The 23,756-nt window shown below is 41.0% G+C and overlaps 1 protein-coding gene, 1 long non-coding RNA gene and 1 other non-coding gene across 4 annotated transcripts in view; all 3 read right to left on the reverse strand.

The window, feature by feature from the left end:
* Window positions 1-366: 366 nt before the first annotated feature.
* Window positions 367-23,756, reverse strand: part of LOC132045870 (uncharacterized) — a 39,041-nt gene continuing 15,651 nt past the window's right edge. The window contains exons 5-10 of one of the 2 annotated variants that reach the window (XM_059436450.1): window positions 20,627-20,723; window positions 20,485-20,538; window positions 20,295-20,395; window positions 3,380-3,588; window positions 531-1,280; window positions 367-465 (exon numbers count right to left, since the gene is read on the reverse strand). In XM_059436450.1, coding sequence (XP_059292433.1) covers window positions 640-1,280; window positions 3,380-3,588; window positions 20,295-20,395; window positions 20,485-20,538; window positions 20,627-20,723 — 1,102 coding nt within the window. In that variant the 3' untranslated portion in view covers window positions 367-465; window positions 531-639. Of the gene's footprint in view, window positions 1,281-3,379; window positions 3,589-20,294; window positions 20,396-20,484; window positions 20,539-20,626; window positions 20,724-23,756 lie in introns of both variants that reach the window. The other variant, XM_059436449.1, reaches the window with a different exon arrangement.
* On the reverse strand, window positions 8,239-8,349 carry LOC132045873 (small nucleolar RNA R71). The gene has a single exon (XR_009412551.1). It is a non-coding gene; the product is annotated as a small nucleolar RNA R71 (small nucleolar RNA).
* LOC132045871 (uncharacterized) lies at window positions 21,180-23,088 on the reverse strand. Its single transcript, XR_009412549.1, has 2 exons — window positions 22,952-23,088; window positions 21,180-22,831 (listed from the first exon to the last, which is right to left on the reverse strand). It is a non-coding gene; the product is annotated as an uncharacterized LOC132045871 (long non-coding RNA).

Below are 23,756 nucleotides of genomic sequence, written 5' to 3' on the forward strand. Positions count from 1 at the left end.
GTTATATACAATGGATTTGGCCAATAGAGTGCACCCATCCATGAACTCAACACTTAGTAAATTATGGGTTTGATAAAATTAGTCTGGGCCTAATTCAATAATTATAAAAAGAGTAATAATCTCTTTTCTATTCTTCGTATCTAGTAGCACGAAATTTGGCTAAAGATGAAATTGAGGTGCTTGTTATAATTATTAACTTAATTCTTACTACATTCTTTTGTAGTCATTGTTACTCATTAAATTAGGAACTAACAGCAATTCTTACAATATCAAAGCAAACACCCATAAGAACTAGTTTATCTAGTTGTGCAGTTCGAAAGAAAATTATAGTCCGCTGGACGAAGTAGGCCACCCAACACGCACTAATAACCCAAAACTTAAAGAGTCAATGATGCCACATCTCTCTTTTTATTAGAAATATAGCACTAGTTACTTGTTATTGGCTCAATTCACAGATGAAATTACCTCTCTTTTTATTAGAAATATAGCTCTAGTTACTTGTTATTGGCTCAATTCACAGAAGAAATTACCTTGAAGACTAAATACAGGATTTTGCATAAAGAAGGCTTAATAAACGACTGACAAGATGAGCTCAATATTTTTATTTTACAACTGTCAGAAAGGATTTAGCTGAATTGGTCATGTAGGTAATGTCCTAAGCAATCTCAGAGCTCGCATCCAATGTGACCTTTGAGCTAGTACAAGTCTTCTCAAAATTGGCACAGCTCTTGCAGCTATAATTGCAGCATGATTCTCACTGTCCATACTCAAATTATACAGTATTGCCAGAGCTGCTTCAACAGCTCGCTCGCTGCCATTTTCAAGCAGCTTCACCAATGGAAATATCCCTCCCTCTGCAGCTACCGCTCTAGTGTAATTCACCACCTCTTCAGAGATTATTCTGTTGAGTTCTACAACAGAAGCCTCTTGTACTTCAGGTGAATACACCGAGGTCTTGATCTGTTCTATCAGCCTTGGGATCGTCTCGTAAAGAGTTACCTCTAAGTTGATCGGATTATCATAGTCAAAATTTCGACAAGAGAGATAGCTGAGCTTCACAAGACAGGCAGCAACCCAGTCTTTGTGGTAAAGAGGGACATCGGATTTGAGAACCTTCCGCAGCAACTTTGTGAAATGAGGTGCATTTACTTTATGACAAAATTGCTCAAAGTCCAGCAGTCTTGTAAGTAATCGGGATGCTGCAGATATCGCGTGACCTGCCTCTTCTACCTCAAGGGCATGTAGTTCTGGCTTCTGCATATCTATTTCAGATTCTGTGTCTGCAATATCATAGTTGACTCCAGTTAGTTATGTCCAACAACAGGAACCAACAGAATATAATGTAAATGTCCTCAAGTTTTGATAGACTAATATTTTAGCATAAGATCTCCACACCACCAAAGTAAACAAAGAACAAATAATTAAATTTCATCATGTCATCCACCATGCTTCAAGATTTCTTCCTTTAGCCAAATAACAAAAGATGGGATCCCCTCCCAACAAAGTGCTATTAAATTGTTCACGTGTCAAAATTTGCATAATCATTAGTAGAAACTACTTGAACTATACTCCAGAATGCTGTCTATGCTATACAAACCTAAAGAAAACACTCAAGACTCATGTAAGTTTCTGCAGCCCCAGAATGGAACACCCTGGCCCACAAATGTCACGTCTTATAATGTAGATCACTGACTAGCAAGTTTATCTTCTAGTTTCAGCGAGAACCTGAGGAAAAGAGTGAACTGGTAACATATGTAAGAATTTTCGAGTCATCTGTACGTCTACAGGTTTACTCAGTTACAAAAATTTACCTGTGGTGGTTAAGATTGAGCATTTCCACAGAACAGGAGAAATATTCTACAGAACATTAAAGCAATGAATACAAAAGGCGCACCATTATTATCAAAAACTTGGTACATGCTTAGCAGTTTTGGGAGGTTAGACATTTTCTCACTGTTAGAATCTTGTAAATATAGTACACATCAGTTTGGATCAATTTGTTGCAATTTGAAAATGCTGAATGGCTTGGCGTTGTACACACTGCTTGACCCTTGATTCATGGATCCAATTCAATTCAGTGGGATCCCTCGTTCACATTTTTTTCCATCAAGAACGTTTTCTAGAACTCTTTGACCCTTGAATGTGGACTCAACTCATGAGGGGAGGATTGCCCAAGACCATATAAGGAAACCATGTACCCTTTAACCCACCGATGTGGGACTCCAACATCCCCCCTCCCCGCACGCCCGGGACTGGACATCTGGAGCCTAGACAATATAAGACGGGGGGCCAAACATCATAAACAAAGAATTGGGTGGGCTTCACTCTGATGCCATGTTAAAGAAATGAACCTAACTCAACCCCAAAAGCTGGCTCACGAGAAGAGGATTGTCCAAGACCATATAAGGAGCCATGTACCCTTTAACCACTCCAAAAGTAAGAAACAAAATGCAATTGCAAGATCAGGTGCAGAAACTGAATATTGAGCTATGACAATACTTATGTGTGAACTCATATGGATCAAACAATAAAAGAAAGAACTAACATTTGCGAGATTGGTTAAATTGCACTAAATTCAGTGTTTCATGAAAGGACCAAACACATGGACATTAATTATCATTTCGTAGGAGAAAAGATGTTCTCGGGAGACACTGCCACAAGTTTGGATGTCTTCCTTTCTTAGAATATATAAACCCTATTACTTAACCCTAATAACTTGAGGGAATAATCAAACAATGTTCCCTCTCAATTTCTCCTCTCACACTCACACAAGAGAAACATGAACAATAATATTGGTGAACTTGCTGAGCATATTCAGGGAATTTAAAGCATGGACAATAGGACAAGTGAAAAAACTGGAAGGTGGAAATTGGAATTGTACCTAGAACCAAAAGAGAGAGAGAGAGAGAGAGAGAGAGAGAGATAACTTCATTAATTTAGGAATTGGTAAGTGAATGATAATAATTTAGTGTATATGGAAGGTAAAATGTTGTGGATCACAACTGAATCCAAGATCTAACCTGCAAATGTCTTAGGTGAACTGAAAAACTATTAACCGGAAGTTGGGGCACAATTTGAGGCCTATATGCCAGAAAAGAATGTCCTAACCTCCTACTTTGGTAGTGAGACTACTTTTGAAATTTACACATTGATCTACTTAAAATCTAACAGAAGAACACGGTTTCCTTCTTTGAGATAGTATTCTCCAGAATTCCTAAGACTTCTAGATTACCATCTTATATTGAACAGAAGCAGTGCCAAACTACTACATACTTCAAAGAGGGACCAAGTGACCTACTAAAAGGAAAAAATGAGAAAAAAGCCACACTTTCTGAAAGACTTGGTCTTGATGAGGTTTAGGGCGAGTAGCCTCGCATACCATTTAAAGCTTTCAGCTGGAAAACAGCATCTAGACCAGCTTCTAGGTCAATGGACAAGATCTTTTCCGTGCATGGCTCAATAACTGCAGCAAACTCAAGGATAGAAGCAGCTTTCCTCTGCAAATCCGGGGATGATGTCCTCATGATATCAACTAGGCGAGATAGAACAGTAGAATCTAAGAGATCCCCCACATTGGCAGTTTCCCAACTGCAAAAAGTGAAACGCAAGTCTGATTCCAAGCATGAAATAGTAAATACATTTATCTTATATCTGCTGTAACACCAACTAGTGAAGCACCGAATACAGTCCTGCATTTCAAATATCTCGAAAGTGCTGCAGAATGACCAAATTGCTCATTTGCAAGAGATTAAAAAAAATCTCCCTTTATGAGTAAAGATAATTGCAAGATGAACAAATGCTGTTATTATGCAACTTACAATACATAAATTATATGCAGGGGCAGATCTATGTAGTGGCGTGCGTGGGAGTGCCACGCCAACCCCACGCCTCAGTTGAAACTATGTATATGTATGTATATATGTGTAAGATATATTATAAAAGATCATAGTGCCACCCGGAATAACAATGAAGGCTATGGTGCCAATGGTTAGGCACCTGATTTTCCACCGCAGGGGCGCAGGTTCAAACCCCTGCGGCTATACTTCTTTTTCTTCCTTTTTTCTTTCTCACATGAATATGGTAATTTATCTAACAAATGAACAAGTTTTTATTTATCTTCTCCCATTTCACTCCCTTTTTTTTAAGCATACAATCTTAGCAAGACAATAAATAGTTTTCTTCTTCCATAAAAACTCTTTCTCTTTTCCCATAAAAACTCTCTCTTCTCCCGAATCTTCTCATCTCTCTTTGTCAAATTTTAATAACTTTTTCCCTGCTGCTCTCTTCCGTCATTGTTTCTTATCTTTAATTTTACTAGTTATTTTATTTTATTTAAATGGTTTAACAAAATGCAAAAGAAAAGGGTATGCTTAGTCTTGGTTCACGCGAATTAAAAATAATACTCCCTCCGTCCCATAATAAGTGTCACCTTAGCTAAAAATATTTGTCCCATAATAAGTGTCACCTTAGGAAATTAATGTACAAATTGACTAGTTTTTTCCAACTTTGCCCTTAGATAAAAAATGGGAGTTTCTTTATTCAAGAAACATTTACTCCTACTAAAGTGAACGTGTTGGAACTATCACTGTTGTACTCCTTTTCAGTTTTTGGAACCCAACAATTGTTCACATTATGTGGAATTTCTTTTTCCATTATTGTATTACATTTATTTCAACCTATAAATACTAGTCTCTTCTACTCTAGTAAAATCTTGAATGAAATTTCCTCAAATTGTAAAATGGAGAGAGAGTTTAAAAGTCAAGGTAAAGTTGAAGACATTTTTGGTGGGAAGCTAAATGATGAACACAAAATTCAAATTTTGTAAAACCAGAATGGAACTTTGGCTCCAATATTTTAAGTTGAAATTTGGCAAGTTAAAGTTCTTATATCAGCCGTAATTCCATAGGTCAAAAGTTGGATTCACAATGTCAAATTTTGGGTTTCAGTTGAAAATGAAAGTTTTGGCCTATGGAAGATAGGATTAGTAAGAGGCAAAAGAAGTAGTAGTACTCTAAATGATGATTGTTGGATTCCCAATGTCAAAAGATGGACTACTTGTGCATGCTCTAATCATCAAGAGGAAAAGGGTAATTTGGTAAACTTCACACTTCATTATTGGTTTCTTAATATGCGTGTTTTTGGCTAAGGTGACACTTATTATGGGACGGAGGGAGTAATTATGTTATATTAGCAATTATGCTTGTAAGCTTGAGTTGATGTACCTATATGAGTGTAATTTTTTCTATATAATATTTTTCTACGTAAACCGAAAAGACAAATAACCCAATCCGCAATCCAAAATTGATAAAACCGATCAAACGTTTAATTACTCTATTAATTGGACTGTGTAAATTGCGGTACGTCTACATTTACAGCACAGTGGCACCCGGAACCTCCAAATTCTGGATCCGCCTCTATTTACCATGTCAACAAGATCATTTGGAAGAATACTTTCAGTATAAATTGAGAAGGAACCAAAACTTGCCTAGATATGCCCTTTACCATATATCTTGTTAAAATATAGAAGGATGATGAAGGAATGAGTCTTTGGACGTAAGAGCATATATTTAATACATCATTTTAGTCATAACCTCTGAAATCCTAATAATCGACATAGACATGACGGCCATCACCCTCATATGTTGCGAAACACAAATCAACATCAACTCGAACTACAATGATGCAAGTTCCAACTAGTGCCCAGCCAACTTAACAGTTTCATCCTCAGCTACCCTAAAACTCAAGCCCAAGTTGGCGATAGCAGAGAATGTAGCCTTGTAAACGATTTGATAATCACACAACTGTCAAATGTGGGTAAGTAACCTTGTTATCTAGTGCTATGTGCTAGCGTTAGGAAAATCTAAAATTCTGAATTTAGATGACCAAAAGCAATGAGCATTACTGGAGATCCATTTAAACTAAGCTAGGTTAGAATATCAAGTGCATACGTGTCTAAATTCATATTGAAAAAGAAACAAACATACAAAAAATTGTATAAGATACCTTAGGATACTCTTTTTAATTATAGAATATAACATTACTCAAAAAAAAAAAAAAATATAGAATATACATACATCATTAGCATCGAGATTAATTCACTACCATATTAAACACAGCCTAAGACTTATATACGGAGCACCTCTTGTAAGAAAGGTTTTTCTCTATTATACATGGTACCAGAGCATCTATGATCTTGGTAGAGACTCAAATAGCTTCCGCTCCCGACTAATGCTACCGGCAGATATATGCTGCGATATTTGGCACAAATATCTAGATTTAGTGTCATTTGCACTTCACTTCTTAGCACTTTAATCGCAGTTTTAATGCAAATTGTTGTATAAGATCTTATGTTGGTATGCTTGTATGAATAGGTACAACAGGGACCAATGGAGGGTATTTCGAGCAGTTTTTGATTGAATCCGAGGCGGTGCATGTTGGTTGAACATGGGAAGGAAGTTCCAGCACTTGAAGGCAGAAACCGACCACTGAAGGGACTCATGCGCTGGCTATGCGTCGCACAGCCAGCGCACAAAAACCCCATCTCTGAATCTCAGACAAAGCATGATCAGCCATACACCGCACAGCAAAGACACGTAGGAGATCATGCGTCGGCATGCGCCGCACAGCCAGCGCACAAGCGTCGTCAGTTGTCCTACTTGGATCGGGATTGGGCCAACTTATCCTATATTTACCCTAGCGTATAAATAGTCGTTTTTAACACTAGAAAGGCGGCTGGGACGAATTCTGAGACTTGGGAAACTCTTTCTAGGTTTTATTCCTTTTCTATTATTTTTCTTTACATTGAAACCCTATGTTAATCATGAATTCTTGTTCTCATTCTCGAATCATGTGTAACTAAACACCGTAATTCTGGGGTTGTGGCGTAGCCATGAATATTGACGTTTGACAAATATTTCAATCTTAGTAGCTTGTTCGTATGCAATTGCCTCTTTACTTCTGTGCTTAATTGCTTGATTGTCTGCGCAACAGTTGAGTTTTAATTACTAATTGATACCCGTGCTTGGGAAAGACGTTGTCAATATGGAGAAGAAGTAACGAGATTGTGATCTGAATATCCCTATAGTTGGGCTAGGATTTGTGACTAGGATAGGAATATACTTAGTTACCGCAATCAATTTCATGCCGTGTTCTTATTGCATTCTTAATAGGTCAATACCATAGGAATATAGGAGGCGAGTTATCTTGAATCGGCGAGTAGTGGTTCGGGAGAACACTACAAGATTAATAATCCGGTTAATTGACAATTGTGAATAAAGTTGCTAAGGTGAGATACTTGAATGACTCAATAGGATTGGTGAACAGACCACGACCCTGGAATACTTCTCAAATCTTGATAAAAGCAGTATTCAAAATACGTTCTTAGCACAAATTCTGGTTACATTGTTAGTTATTTTTATTTCAGCATTAGTTTACAAAACAATAAAAACTTTTATTCTTTACTTGCATAGGTAGTAGCAATAGTTTATTTTCGTGAAAGTATTGGTCATAAGTCTCTGTGCGTTCGACATTAGATTTTATATAATCACTATATTACTTGCACGACCACGTACACTTGCGTGTGCATTTGGACGCAACAAGTTTTTGACGCCGTTGCCGGGGACTTAGAAGTCAATTATTTTTTGCCATAATAAATTGTATTGCTATACTTATCCAAGTATTAACGTCTTGATCTTAGCTGCTACTTGATTGCAGGTACTTTGCTCGAATGCGAAGGACTGCGGGTCAAAACAATCTTGAGGAATTTGATCCTGAGCCTGAACGTACTTTCAATCGGCGCGACAGAGAGATTTGAATTTATTGCAGAACCCGCAGGCTGTCGCAGAGTTACCTGTGGTCATGGCTAATAATCAACCAGCGAAAGTGAGAGAGGTTGCAATGCCTCGTGTGGCGGATGTCACTTCAAGCATTGTCAAGCCCACCATCGAAGGGCACTTTGAGCTGAAGCATCCTATGATTCAACTACTTCACTCTAGTGGGCAATTCACGGGAATGTCGCACGAGGATCCTCAGCGTCACATCCATACTTTTCTGCAGATTGTTGATACTTTTGCTACTGGAAAGGTCACTAAAGAATATATGCGGTTGACACTGTTCCCCTTCTCTCTATTGGGGAATGCAAGTAACTGGTTATTAGCAGAGCCCGCCAATTCTATCACTACGTGGGATGACTTGGCGACGAAATTCTTGACAAGGTTCTTTCCACCAGCAAAGACCGCTCGCCTCCGAAGGGAGCTCATGTCATTCAGGCAGAAAAATGGAGAAAATTTGTATCAAGCCTGGGAGAGGTTTAAGGGCTTCTCGGTAGATTGTCCTCACCACCATCGGACGAATGAAGTTACGGCACACACATTTATTGAGAGTCCGGATGCCCAACATAAGTCATCACTAGACATTCTTTGCGGGAGGGAAGGCTCTTGATCTAAGCTATGAAGAACTATTCACACTATTGAACAGGTTTACTCAGAGCACTCCAGACTGGCAGGATGATGCAGCTAGCAGTTCAGTTAGGAAAGCACCGGGTATCTTTGAAGTAGATAATTTTACAACATTATCAGCACAGATTGATGCCATGCGCACTGAAATCAAGAAGTTAACTGCTGCGCAAGCTCCACCACAGGTGCATGCAGTGCAACAAGCCATCGTTTTTGTGAAGTACGTGGAGAAGGTCACAACGTGATGAATGCCGCAAATCCCGCATCCATATACTTTGTGGGTAATGCAAGCAAGGGGCAAGGAAATAACAATCGATGCGGAATTCCTACAACCCAATTGGGAGGAATCACCAAATTTCGGAGTGGAGTAACAACCCGGGTAATCGAAACGAGAACTATCGGCCACCGTCCTGCTCTCGGGCACCCGTGAATAGTATGGAAAGATGATGAAAAAGATGATGGGTGATATGCAGAAGATGATGATAGACCGGCAGAAGTTGATAGCAGATAATCAGAATCGCGATTTGGCTGTGCGGAATTTAGAGGCAGATGGGACGGATAGTTGGTGCACAAAATACTAGACCACGGAGGGCCGAGTGATACGGATGTGAATCCCAAGCCTTGTAATGCTGTGACTCTTCGAAATGGGAGAGAACTAGAGGAAGTAGCTCAGAAGAAAACCGGTCGAGTAGAAGCGGAAAAGAGAAGATTACCGAGGAGATGATTGAAGAAGAGAGGGTAGTCAAGACACCAGTGACAAAGCAGCCACAGCCCGTGGTTACAAAGCCACCACCTCCCTTCCCTCAACGTTTGGAAAGACAGAAAGAAGAGGCGACTTACAAGAAGTTTCTTGATTTGCTTAAGCAGGTGCACGTGAATGTCCCATTGGTTGATATCTTTGCGGGAGGTATTCCAAAGTATGCTAAGTACATCAAAGATATTGTTTCAAACAAAAGCCGATTCACAGAATATGCCACCGTTGCACTTACTGAAGAGTGCACTTCGTGGATTCAAAACAGGTTGCCCCCTAAGTTGAAAGATCCCGGAAGTTTCACGATTGAGATTTCTATTGGGAAGCAGGTTGTTGCTCGAGCACTTTGTGATCTTGGTGCAAGTATAAATCTTATGCCTTCATCTATCTTCAAAAAGCTAGGTTTGGGAGTGCCCAGACCAACCACTATAGTTCTTCAGCTGGCAGACAGATCGTTAGCAAGACCAGAAGGCATTATTGAAGATGTACTGGTGCAAGTGGGGTCGCTGATAATTCCTGCAGACTTCGTGATTTTGGACTTCGAGCCAGACCCGGAAGTCCCATTTATTTTGGGGCGTCCATTCTTGGCCACAGGGAGAGCACTTATTGATGTAGCTGCCGGGCAGCTCACCATGAGAGTACATGATAAAGTTGAGGTCTTCAATGTATACCAAGCTCTGAAGATGCCTGCAATCTATGAGGAGCTGTCCGCCATTACTATTCTGAATGATGATACACGAAGGCCACTCATCACTTCTCATGATCCATTGGAGAGAGCCTTGGTGGGGGATGATATGTTTGGTGACACGGCGGCGTTTGAGATGGTGCAGATTCTGGATATGGCAAGTATTTATATTCGGGCAGGCGAGTTTGAGCACTTAGACAGGACAATGGGAGTAACTCCGAAGTTATCAATTGAAGAGCCTCCGAAGTTGGAATTGAAGCCTTTGCCCGCCCATCTTAAATATGCATTCTTAGGCGAGGGTGATACCTCCGGTGATATTGCGAGAGTTGACTAGAAGAGGTTAGTATTTGTTTGGAAGTATTGAAGTCTCACAAAAGGGCATTGGGGTGGCAGATATCTGATATTCAAGGAATTAGCCCCGCGCTATGCATGCACAAGATACTCATGGAGGATGATCATAAGCCGAGCGCACAGCATCAACGGAGATTGAATCCAGTGATGAAAGAGGTTGTCAAGAAAGAGGTAATCAAGTGGTTAGATTCAGGCACTATTTTTCCCATTTCGGACAGCAAGTGGGTGAGCCCGGTGCAATGCGTCCCAAAGAAAGGAGGGATGACAGTTGTGACAAATGACAAAAACGAGTTCATTCCTACTCGAACAATCACTGGATGGAGAATTTGCATGGATTATCGCAAGTTGAACGAGGCAACCAAAAAGGATCACTACCCCATTCCCTTCATAGATCAAATGCTAGACAGGTTAGCCGGGCAAGAGTTTTATTGTTTTCTAGATGGCTATTCTGGCTACAATTAGATAGCTATTGCTCCGGAGGATCAGGAGAAGACCACGTTTGCATGCCCATATGGTACATATGCTTTTAAATGCATGCCATTTGGGTTGTGTAATGCACCAGCGACTTTCCAAAGGTGTATGATGGCTATTTTCTCAGAGATGGTTGAGGACTTTATAGAAGTATTCATGGATGATTTTTCGGTATTCGGGAACTCTTTTGAGGTTTGCCTGAAGAATCTAGACCGAGTACTTGCGAGATGTGAAGAGACTAACCTGGTCTTAAATTGGCAAAAATGTCACTTTATGGTCCGAGAAGGCATCGTCCTTGGGCACAAGGTTTCAAAAAGAGGGCTGGAGGTGGATCGTGCTAAAGTGAAGGTCATTGAGAAGCTGCCGCCCCCTGTATCAGTCAAGGGTGTGCGCAGTTTCCTCGGGCATGCAGGATTCTACAGACGCTTCATAAAGGATTTTTCAAAGATCTCAAGTCCGATGTGCAGGTTACTTGAAAAGGAGGTGAAATTCCTATTTGATGATGCTTGTATTAAGGCCTTTGAAGGTCTAAAGAAGAGATTGGTAACCGCACCAATAATCATTGCACCTGACTGGAACTTGCCATTCGAGTTGATGTGTGATGCAAGTGACAATGCTGCGGGGGCTGTGTTGGGACGACGACGAGAGAAAGTTTTCATTCTATCTATTATGCAAGCAAGATGTTAGACGCCCAAGTGAATTACCTTTGTGACGAGAGAAGGAGTTGCTAGGCCGTGGTTTATGCGTTTGATAAGTTTCGGTCCTATCTCGTTGGGACACATGTTATTGTCTATACAGACCACGCAGCCATTCGCTACTTGTTCAGCAAGAAGGATGCTAAACCCAGGTTGATTCGGTGGATTCTCCTTTTGCAGGAATTTGATATTGAGATTAAGGATCGTAAGGGAGCTGAGAACCAAGTCGCAGACCATTTGTCTAGATTGGACAACCATAATCATTTTGTGGAGGACGTTCAAATTCTCGAGTCTTTCCCTGATGAGCAGCTATTTGCCATTCCCGCCGCCGAAGTCCCATGGTATGCTGATATTGTGAACTTGATTGTAAGTGGGGTGTACCCCCCTGAAGCCACCTCACAGCAGAGAAAGAAGCTATATCATGACTCCCGGTTTTATATATGGGATGAGCCGTATTTATTCAAGCAAGGGACTAATCAGTTAGTGCGGAGATGCATTCCACAGACCGAGGTGAGTCAAGTGTTGGAGAGTTATCATTCTTCCCCATATGGAGGGCACTTTCAGGGTGATCGTACTGCTGCGAAGGTTTTACAATCTGGCTTCTATTGGCCCACTCTTTTCAAAGATGCTCATGCATTTGCTAGAAGTTGCGACAGATGTCAACGAACGGGAAACATCTCTAAGAGGCACGAGATGCCTTTGACAAACATATTGGAGGTAGAAATATTTGACGTCTGGGGCATTGATTTCATGGGTCCCTTCCCACCATCCTTCGGTAACAAGTACATTCTGCTTGCTGTTGACTATGTTTCAAAATGGGTAGAGGCAGTGCCTCTCCCAACCAATTATGCGAAGATGGTGGTAAATTTTGTGCGAAAGAACATAATCGCGAGGTTTGGAACCCGCGGGCAATGATTAGTGATGGTGGTGCTCACTTCTGCAAAAGCTTGTTGAAGAACCTTCTAGCAAAGTATGGGGTGAAACATAAAGTCTCTCTGACTTACCACCACAGACATGCGGACAGGTAGAGGTCTCGAACAGAGAAGTGAAGCAAATCCTAGAGAAGACCGTGAATGCTCAGAGGAAGGACTGGGCAATGAAGTTGGATGACGCCTTGTGGGCGTATCGCACAGCATATAAAACCCCTATCGGAGCGTCTCCTTACAGGTTAGTTTATGGGAAAGCGTGTCATCTGCCGGTTGAATTAGAGCATAAAGCATATTGGGCAATAAAAAAGCTCAATCTTGATATGAATCTAGCAGGGGAGAAGAGATTGCTCCAATTACATGAGCTTGATGAATTCAAATTAGGGGCGTATGAGAATGCGAAGCTATACAAGGAGAAGACTAAGAGATGGCACGACAAGCATATCCAGCATCGTGAGTTCGCGCCAGGGCAGCAGGTGCTACTCTTTAACTTGAGGCTGAGGTTGTTTCCGGGCAAGCTTAAGTCCCGTTAGTCTGGACCATTTGTAGTGACTAGAATCACCCCCACGGTGTAGTCGAGATACAAACCATGGATGGGGTGCGTAAGTTCTTAGTGAATGGGCAGCGTCTCAAGCGATATTGGGGCGGTGATTTTAACAAAGAGAAATAGCAAATGCTCTTTAATGATGAGTAGAAAAGAATCTGCGTCGTGCCGCGACGTTAACTAAGGCGCTTCTCAGGAGGCAACCCGAGTTTGTAATGTAACAATTCAAAATAAAAGAAAAGTACAAAAAGTGTCGTGCCACGACCTTAACTAAGGCGCTGGTTGGGAGGCAACCCAACTTTTGTAGCATATATGTCATGTTTGTTCATGTTGCAGGGCAAAGGGAGGCACGGGAACTCGAAACAAATGCAAAACAGTAAGAATCGAGATCCAGGTTTGTTTGTGTTTTTCCTATGCGTCGCATGGGAATCGCACACAAGGTAAGCAGGCTAAAAATTTGGCTAAGTGTAAAGTTCAGAAGGGGGGGTGTTGTGCGTTGGTCATGCGTCGCATGGCCAGCGCATGATCGGCACTCAGAGTTAAAATTTTAGCTAAGTATAAGTTCGGGGGGGGGGGGGGGTGGTGTGCGTTGGTCATGCGTCGCATGGCCAGCGCATGTTCGGCACTCAGAGTCAAATTTTTCAAAGTATAAAGTTCGGGGGGGGGGGGGGGGGGGGGTGTTGTGCGATGGTCGCGCCGCGTATGTCCGGCCGCACGGTCGACCGGTTCGATTTCTTTTAAAAGAATAAGAAATGGAAGACCCCCCAATAACCCTCACTTCTCACAAACTCTTACCCTCTCTCTGCTAAACCCCCCCACTCGAACCCAAATCCTAAAACCCTTCTCCCAATCCCATTCAACTCTAAGGAAGGTAGTGTCAATCATCCCACATTACAACACAAGGTATGATTTCGTGTGCTTTCACTCATAGAAACCTCTTTCCCTTTTGTGTTGGTATAGAACATTGATAAACCCTGGTTTATGGGGTTGGGCGAATTGGGATGAGGGTTTGGTATTGTTGTGTTAGTAATGGGTGTTGGATGCAAGAACAATGATTCCCAAAATTGAGGGAGGGTTTTCTAATCCTCCATTGTTACAAAACTCCAAGGGATAGTCCTATGCCCACAAGTTGTTTGATAAAAGTCCTAAATCAAGTTTTTTGTGATTTTTGTGAAGTCTTGAGTAGCAAATAAACTTGAAACAACATTCAAAACCCTGGGGCATTGCCGTGAACAACCATAGGTCCTCCAACATGATTGTCCTTGTTGTGAAGAATAGTTTTTTTTTTTTTTTTTTTTTAGCGTTTTTCTTTTTGGATCTTGGGTCTCATTAATTTTGTCGTTTTAGTCTCTAGATTAGTTAACTTCTTTGTTTCATATATTTTTTTTTTTTGCACCATAGTTTGTAATAAGTGTGGGGTGTTTCACGACATCACACTTGGGCTTAACTTGCGGGCGACAAAGTGAAGTGTTAGCATACAATAAGTTTGGGGTCGTGACTTGGGCTAAATTTGCTAATACCGTTGGATGGTTGTGTTGTGTATCTCTACAGGTACAATGGTGACCAAAGGAAAAGGTAAAGTTGACGAGTCGGGCCCCTCACAAGGGTCCAGAGGGTAGAGAGGCAAGCACACCTACTAAGAGGGGCAACAACTCGTAGTGGCAAGCAACTATGGTTCCTATCCCTCGGGCTTCTTCCGGAGGCCGCGGCCCGCCTTCCACGGGAATTTGGTTTGGCGGAAGAATGGTATAAGAGTTCCCCCACGGCTGATGGACATGTGCATGAACGATCTGTGTCAATAAGGTAGCATTGAAGAAAAATTTCAGGGGAATTTACAATGAAATAATAGGAATGGGCTGGAACTCGGTATTTGATAACCCAGGGCCGGTCAACATTGACATGGTTATGGAGCTTTACTCCAACATCATTTTGGCAAGAACAGAGGGTGGCGAGCCTCATCATTCGGTGAAATTGAGAGGTGAATGGGTGCCGTTGACAGCCTCCACTTTGTGTGCACAATTAGGAGTTCCCGACCATCCCGTGGGGCCATTGCTTGAGTTCATAAAAAGGCCTGACTATAAGGCCATTCGGAAAACCCTGTGTGGGCCTGATTCCAAGGCCAAGTGGGCACGATACAGAGAGGACCCTAGGAACACAAGACTGCTAATGGGTGATTTCATGAAGGAAGCACGAGTGTGGCTAAAACTGCTCAACTACCGCATTATGCCACTTGACCACTTTACTACCGTGTTGAAAGAGCGAGTGGCCATCGTGTACTTCTTCTTGATGGGGCAACCTGTCAACCTTGGATACTGGATGCTTCAGGATATGATCCGCATCAGAGAGGGCAAATCCCTTAAGCTTAGCTTCGGTAACACACTTACAGCATACCTGAGGAGGTTGGTCCCGTATTTGGAGAGTAAGTATGACAAGGTGCTTGAGTGCCCGGATAATATGATTGACATATCTAATGTCAAGTCCACGATCGAGCACTAAGCAACTTGACTCCCCTCGAGAGAGATCGGCTCGGTCATTGTATTGGCGCGGATCTACAAGATTGCGATGATAGCAAGTGAGAAATTTGAGTTAGACCTCTCCGGTGTGTTTGCGGAGTGTCCCACGCCTTTGCTCGGATTCTAGTTGGAGAGGAGGGAAGTTGCCGATGATGAGGACTTGTGCTCCGTGACCTCATAGCGACCGAGATGGAGGAAGGTAGTGAAGAAGAATCTCAAGCACAAGATGCGGATGACGAGGAGGAGGAAGATGCCGAGCCGTCTGATGGCGAGGATGAGTCTGATGAGGATGACGACTAGGCCCTAGGGGGCCGCAGGGAGTATTTCTTGCCTTTGGTTTTACATTTTTCATTCTATATGCTTCGAGGGCAAAGCATGATTTAAGTGTGGGGTGGGAAATACGTCTCTTGTAACAACATTTTGAGGTTAAGGATGGTGATCAAGTGCCATAGGTTTCTTTTTGGTAGTTTGTGTTAGACTTATAGTCAAAAAAAAAAAAAAATTGAGTCGTTTTAGATTTTCTTTGTAGCTTCTTGAGTCCCTCATTAGTGGCACACACCATCCACCCCTTAGGTTTTCTTATGGCGTCGGTTCTTTCCTAAGGGGGGACCTTTGAACCGGGTTAGTTTTTTTAGTTTTTGTAAAAAGATGTCGTAAGAGTTAAGCCTGTTAGACCACTTGAATGCTAGGTGCTCAGGTTAGGTGGAATGTGAAAGCCATGAGTTGTTCTTGATGATGTTTAAAAAAGCGTGCATGAAAAGAAGCAACATCTCTCGAAACACTTTTATAGTGAATTGCATTGACTCATGTATGACCCACTTGGCATAATTTGTGATAGTTGCTTGATTGGAGGGTTGCATGAATCTGTTTTATATTGATTATGTGTTGTGTGTGATGTGAGGAAACTCTTATATGATCCATGCTTGATAGTGATGACTAGAACTTGCCCGGTGTGTTCGTGAAGTGAAATTGAGTGAGAAGTTTAGGAAGTGATCTAGGCATTTCTTTGTTAGCCGAATTTCGAAACGTTGCTTGCCTACCCTTTGTGTATATATATATCCCTAGTCAACCCCGTTGAGCCTTTAGCTTTTCTTTTGACAACAGCCAATTAGCCTACCCCCGTTGTTTTTATTGACCAATTTTTTTTATCCTTGTTTACTCCTTAGGCACTTTAATAGCGAATTGTGGAATTGGAGTTGAGATGCGAAACTAAGGGAGGGTTCATTGAATGAAGTTGAAAGGAAGGCTATTGGTGCGCTGGAATGTTTTGAAAGCTAGTAGTGAGAAGTATGATTGCAAACTGAAAAAAAACAAAAAAAACAAAAAAAAAAAAAAAAAAAATCATCAGAACTGAAAAACAGAAAATGGAAACTGACCAGTTAGTAATGTGTTTTCTTAATATGGTTTCCCACTAGCTAGTCGAAAATAGGATGGCGCTTAAAGTTGAGAAAATAAATGATTGTTGACGGGATAGAATGAGTAGCTTGTGGTTGAAATTCACGGTTGATGAAGGAGGTCCTAAATAACTTATGCTGTGAGGTATTAAAAGTGCTTAGGGAGGTTAGTCACTATTTCCAAAAATATATCCTACCCGTCCCTTAGCCTACATTACAACCATACAAGTCCTAAGTGATCCTAAATTCATCTCACTCTAATTTGTGGAACGGTTACACGACGGGCAAGCCTATGGTTCGTTATGTTTGAGCAGTGGATATTCTTTGTGAGAGTGAGCGATCTTGTGTGCAACTTATGTCCATTGACATATGTTGTTAACTTTGTGTGAAATATGTACAACGCTTTTTTGGGTGAGGACACATAATTGATAGGAGATGGGTGAAGTACTCCCACTCGGTCAAGTAGCAGACTCTTTGTGTTTGAGTGGTGTCTGGAGTCATATGCATGTTTTTAAATGTGTCGTTTCTTGAGAGATTTGGTTGCTAATATTTGGAAGCGTAAGAAAATGTTTGTTTTGAAGCAGTTGGCATGACTTTTGAGAGAATTGGCTCAATGTGTATGTTTAAATGTGTTTTCGAAACTTTCATCCGCCGAATCGATGTGGACTGTTTGAGTGGCATGGCTTTAAGAAGTACAAGGGAGTGTTGGATAAGTGGTTGCTCGAGGGCGAGCAAAGTTTAAGTGGGGGGTGTTGATATTTGGCACAAATATCTAGATTTAGTGTCATTTGCACTTCACTTCTTAGCACTTTAATCGCGATTTTTAATGCAAATTGTTGTATAAGATCTTATGTTGGTATGCTTGTATGAATAGGTACAACAGTGACCAATGGAGGGTATTTCGAGCAGTTTTTGATTGAATCCGAGGCGGTGCATGTTGGTTGAACATGGGAAGGAAGTTCCGGCACTTGAAGGCGGCAGGCCCGAAGGGACTCGTATGCGCTGTGCGTCGCACGGCCCGGCGAACAAAAACCCCGTCTGCGAGATCTCGGACGGGCCATGCATTGGCCGTGCGCCGCGCAAGCGGCACACGAGAGGAGATCATGCGGCGGCCATCGCGCACGGCCGGCGCACGCGACGGCGTCAGTTGTCCTACTTGGATCGGGATTGGGCCAACTTATCCTATATTTACCCTAGCGTATAAATAGTCGTTTTTAACATTAGAAAGGCGGCTTGGACGAATTTTGAGACTTGGGAAACTCTTTCTAGGTTTTATTCCTTTTCTATTATTTTTCTTTACATTGAAACCCTATGTTAATCATGAATTCTTGTTCTCATTCTCGAATCATGTGTAACTAAACACCGTAATTAGGGTTGTGGCGTAGCCATGAATATTGACGTTTGACAAATATTTCAATCTTAGTAGCTTGTTCGTATGCAATTGCCTCTTTACTTATGTGCTTAATTGCTTGATTGTCTGCGCAACAGTTGAGTTTTAATTACTAATTGATACCCGTGCTTGGGAAAGGCGTTGTCAATATGGAGAAGTAACGAGATTGTGATCTGAATATCCCTATAGTTGGGCTAGGATTTGTGACTAGGATAGGAATATACTTAGTTACCGCAATCAATTTCATGCCGTGTTCTTATTGCATTCTTGATAGGTCAATACCATAGGAATATAGGAGGGAGTTATCTTGAATCGGCGAGTAGTGGTTCGGGAGAACACTACAAGATTAATAATCCGGTTAATTGACAATTGTGAATAAAGTTGCTAAGGTGAGATACTTGAATGACTCAATAGGATTGGTGAACAGACCACGATCCTGGAATACGTCTCAAATCTTGATAAAAGCAGTATTCAAAATACGTTCTCAGCACAAATTCTGGTTACATTGTTAGTTATATTTATTTCAGCATTAGTTTACAAAACAACCAAAACTTTTATTCTTTACTTGCATAGGTAGTAGCAATAGTTTATTTTCGTGAAAGTATTGGTCATAAGTCTCTGTGGGTTCGACATTCGATTTTATATAATCACTATATTACTTGCACGATCACGTACACTTGCGTGTGCATTTGGACGCAACATGCTGCCCGTCAGGTCAATGTTTTCTTCTTCTATTCTTCCTATTGGTGCCCGGCTTTGCTCCTCTTTCTGGCAACCGTTCCCCAATCTCTGGACGACTGTTCAAGCGGAACTTGTCTCTCTAGGATTTCATCTCTTAGGCGAGAGGCGTTGCTATTTTTTACATGACTAGCCCCCTCTTCTAATCTTTGAATTTCTTGTCATTGTTCTGCCAATTCAAGTTAAACTGATAAAGTTTTGGAGATTTACAACACTATCTCTTCATGGTGACTGAGAATAGATTCCTCTCTGTGTGTAGTACAAGAAGCACTTTCTACTTTCGCTATGCACCAGCGACAATCTAGGGGAAAGAATCCTAGCACAGCTTTTCTCTCGGTGATTCCACACTATTCTAAAGGGATTTATGCGTCAACTTTTTATGTTTCCACTTGGATTTTGAGGAAGCCTATTATTAGAATAATAAGTGAATACACGTCAATATTCATTATACTTGAACAAGGATGATCTTATAGAAGATTCTATAGGATACCTTAGCTACTCTGTATTTAATAATAGAATATTACCTACCTTATTAGATTGGAGACTGATTACCTATTATATTTTAGATACTCCCTCCGGATCAAAAAGAGTGTCCACTTAGCCATTTGCACACCCTTAAGAAAATACTAACTCCTAGATAAAAATAGGTAATTTGACTAAACTGCCCCTAATTAAATAGGTATTGGGATTTGATCACATAACACTTAATAAGGGCAAATCTGAAAAGATAAGGTTAATTATTTCTTGATTTGATAAGTGGACACTTTTTTTGACTCAAGAGAAAAAGGCTAAGTAGACACTCTTTTTGATCCAGAGGGAAGGAACACCTCTTGTACATTGTCTAGACGAATATGAATCTAGACTCACTTGATATTCTAGCAAATTACATCTTGGTGACCTTAGATATGCGGATTCCACTAGGAAAAGTTTCAGTTCTCAAGTATAGGACGGGTACATAAACTGATCCACATCCTTGAAGGTGAAAAAAATCCAATCCACTTTAAATAATAGGCTACAGATACAGAGAGTACTGGGGGAATCAGAAGCGCTGTTACCACCCTCTCACCAAGCCTAATGGGGTGTCCTGTGAACTCTCCCAGTTCCTAAATGTTTACTCTCCCTTCCTGCCCATCTTAATCAACCTCATCATTCCTCCCATCCCACTCTTCAGCATCAGATATCTGAAATCAAGAGCCTGTAAATGTAGCAAGTGATTGCTCTTATCATTAAGACCTAAATCTTCTGAATATACTGTAGTCTCATCAAAAACACTGCAGAACTGATATCATTGGAACAGGTATTCATGAACTAAGCAATTCAAGGTCATGGTGAAACGCATAGATACAAAGGGAAGGGGGTAGAATGTGGAAACAAACATGAAACCTGGTAGTTGATGCAACTTTCGCGTTTTCATTTCCCATCAACCCTGCATTTCTTGCTGCACTCCATGCCTTCATTGACCCATTAACTGGTCCATCATAAAACTGAATAACCCAGAAAGAAAAGAGTCACTCAGAGAAGTTGTGGAAAGAGTTTGATTTCCCCTTAAAACTAACAAGCCATTGTTACAGACCTTTGATTTCATTTCTTTGCTCGGATCTAGGATCCGAGTAAGAACGTCCAATAGCTGCATAGGAAACAATATCGTTTTACCTCTGTGGAACGAGAATCTGACTGATCAACATTTTAGTGGAAAACAAAACAAATTGCAATACCGTTCTTGTCAAGCTCTTAGAGATCTCTGAGTTACTGAGCAAGTAAATCAATGAGTACAAAGCATTTTCTGCTTCCATCCTTTGGCAAACGTCATTACTTCATCCATAAAGACATGAAACAATATAAATTAGCCAGAGGTGCATTTTGAACCAGATTAGATCAACTTAATTTTAAACATAGGAGAGTACAAAACAGGAACCAAAGTTTATAATAAGAATTTATTCCAAACTCTTAGAAGTTATAGTGTGAACAATCACACACAACATGGAAAAATTGCATTTAACTGCAAGAATGAGAGTATGAGAGTATGAAACTAGTGACAAGCTGAAAATGTACTATCTGATAGAGGTAGTAGAAGTCTGGGAATCAGCATCATAATGTTAACTAATCTTTCTAACATAGATTTAACAAATACATTTTTTAAGAGTTCGGCTTAATACCAAAGCGGCAAGAGCCGTATTCACTCAAAAGAATTCACATTATGGTAGATGAATTTGCCCTCTCCAAAATGCATAGACTAGATCACGATGCCCTTTAACACTTGTGAGAAAATATGGGAGAAAATATTATTATTGAATTATGTATCTACATTATTACATTGAGCCCTATTTATAGACACTACATTCTAATCCTTTTCCATGTAGATACTATATACAAATCCTATTCCTATTCTAACACTCCCCCTCAAGCTAGTGCATATAAGTCATATGTACCGAGCTTGTTACAGATGTATCAAATACGAGGACAACTGATTGACTTGGTGAAAATATCTGCAAGCTGATCACTCGACTTCACAAATTTAGTAACAATAGCTCCGGAGAGTATCTTTTCCCTGACAAAGTGACAGTCAATCTCAATATGCTTAATCCTCCCATGAAATACCGGATTTGATGCGATATAAAGGGCCGCTTTATTATCACACACAAGTTCCACTTGACTGATTTCTCCAAATTTTAGTTCTCCGAGCAACTGCTTAATCCAAACTAGCTCACAAGTTGCAACAGCCATTGCTCGATATTCCGATTCAACACTAAATCGAGCAACGACACTCGGTTTCTTACTCTTCCAGGATACCAAATTACCTCCTATTAACACACAATATCCGAATGTAGAACGTCTATCAGAGGGTGATCCTGCATAATCAGCATCTGTATATCCAACGATCTGCTCATCGCCTCAATCTTTGAAAAGCAGTCCTTTACCTGGACCTGACTTAATATATCGCAGAATGCGGACAACTGCATCCCAATGATTATCACAGGGAGAATCCATAAACTTGACTTACAACACTCACAGGAAACGAAATGTCAGGTCTAGTCATTGTGAAATAATTCAACTTACCAACCAGCCGCCTATATCTTCCGGGATCACTGAGTGGCTCCCCCTGTCCTGGCAGGAGTTTAGCATTCGGATCCATAGGAGTGTCAATGGGTCTATATCCCATCATTCCTGTCTCCTCAAAATGTCTAAGGCATACTTGCGTCACTTAATAACAATACCTAACGTGGATTGGGCAACCTCAATACCTAGAAAATACTTCAATCTGCCAAGATCTTTAGTCTGGAAATGCTGAAAGAGATGTTGCTTTAAATTAGTGATACCACTTGATCACTGCCAGTTATAACGATATCTCAACATAAACCACCAAATAAATACTCAAATTTGGAGCAGAATGTCGATAAAACACAAAATGATCTGCTTCACTGCAAGTCATGCCAAACTCCTAAACTACTGTGCTGAATTTACCAAAGGCTCGAGGAGACTGTTTCAGACCATAAAGTGACCGATGCAATCGACGCACCAGATTAGACTCCCCCTGAGCAACAAACCAGGTGGTTGCTCCATATAAACTTCCTCCTCAAGATCACCATGGAGAAAAGCATTCTTAATGTCCAACTGATAAAGAGGCCAATGGCGGACAACAGCCATGGATAGAAAAAGACAAACAGATACTATTTTAGCCACGGGAGAGAAAGTATCAATGTAATCAAGCCCGAATATCTGTGTATACCACTTCGCAACAAGGCGAGCCTTAAGCCGATCAACTTGGCCATCCGGACCAACTTTGACTGCATAAACCCAACGACAACCAATAGTAGATTTCCCTGAAGGAAGAGGAACAAGCTCCCAAATACCACTCGTGTGTAAAGCAGACACCTCGTCAATCATAGCCCGTCGCCATCCGGGATGAGAAAGGGCTTCACCTGCAGACTTAGGAATAAGGACGGAGGACAATGATAATACAAAGGCATAATGGGATGATGATAGACGATGATAACTTAAAAGGGTATAATGTGGGTTAGTATTACAAGTGCACTGTTTACCTTTCGAAGTGCAATCGGCTGATCAGGAGGGGATAAGTCCGCATTAGGTGCAGGGTCCGACGCATGACATGAATCATCTGGACCTGATGTTGGGTCTGATGCTGGACACGGTCGTCGATGATAAGTCAAAAGTGGTGGTGGCAACCGTGATTTGGAGATGTATAAAATGCTTGTAGATTCCTCAATGGTCGGTGTAGGTAAAACCTGAGGTATAGGTAAGACTTCAGAGATATCAGAATGATCAGAAGGAGACCTAAAGTAAGGTTGAGACTCAAAAAATGTGACATTGCAGACATAAAATATCGACAGAGATCAGGTGAGAAGCAACGATACCCCTTTTGAACCCGAGAATAACTAAGAAAGACATATTTAAGAGAGCGAGGAGCTAATTTATCTGTCCCGGGAGCTAGGTTATGCCCAAACCATGTGCTCCCAAAAACATGAGGAAGAGAGTATAGAGATGACTGAGGATATACTATGGAATATGGAATCTGATTTACGAATAGAAGATGATGGCATTCGATTAATTAAATGGCAAGACGTGAGGGCTTGCGTCGCCCCCAAAATGCGACGGAACATGGGATTCAATGAGAAGAGTGCGAGCGGTCTCGATGAGATGCCTATTCTTCCTTCGCTACCCCATTACGCTAAGGAGTGTAGGACAAGATGTTTGATGAATAATTCCTTTGTGAGTCATAAACTGCTTGGCGGGAGGATTTGTATTTGAAGGCATTATCACTATGAAAAGTACGAATAGAAACACCAAATTGATTTTGCACTTCAGCACAAAAACTCTTGAATATAG

The sequence above is a fragment of the Lycium ferocissimum genome, unplaced genomic scaffold (assembly GCF_029784015.1).
Source record: "Lycium ferocissimum isolate CSIRO_LF1 unplaced genomic scaffold, AGI_CSIRO_Lferr_CH_V1 ctg8334, whole genome shotgun sequence".
Taxonomy (NCBI): Eukaryota; Viridiplantae; Streptophyta; class Magnoliopsida; order Solanales; family Solanaceae; genus Lycium; species Lycium ferocissimum.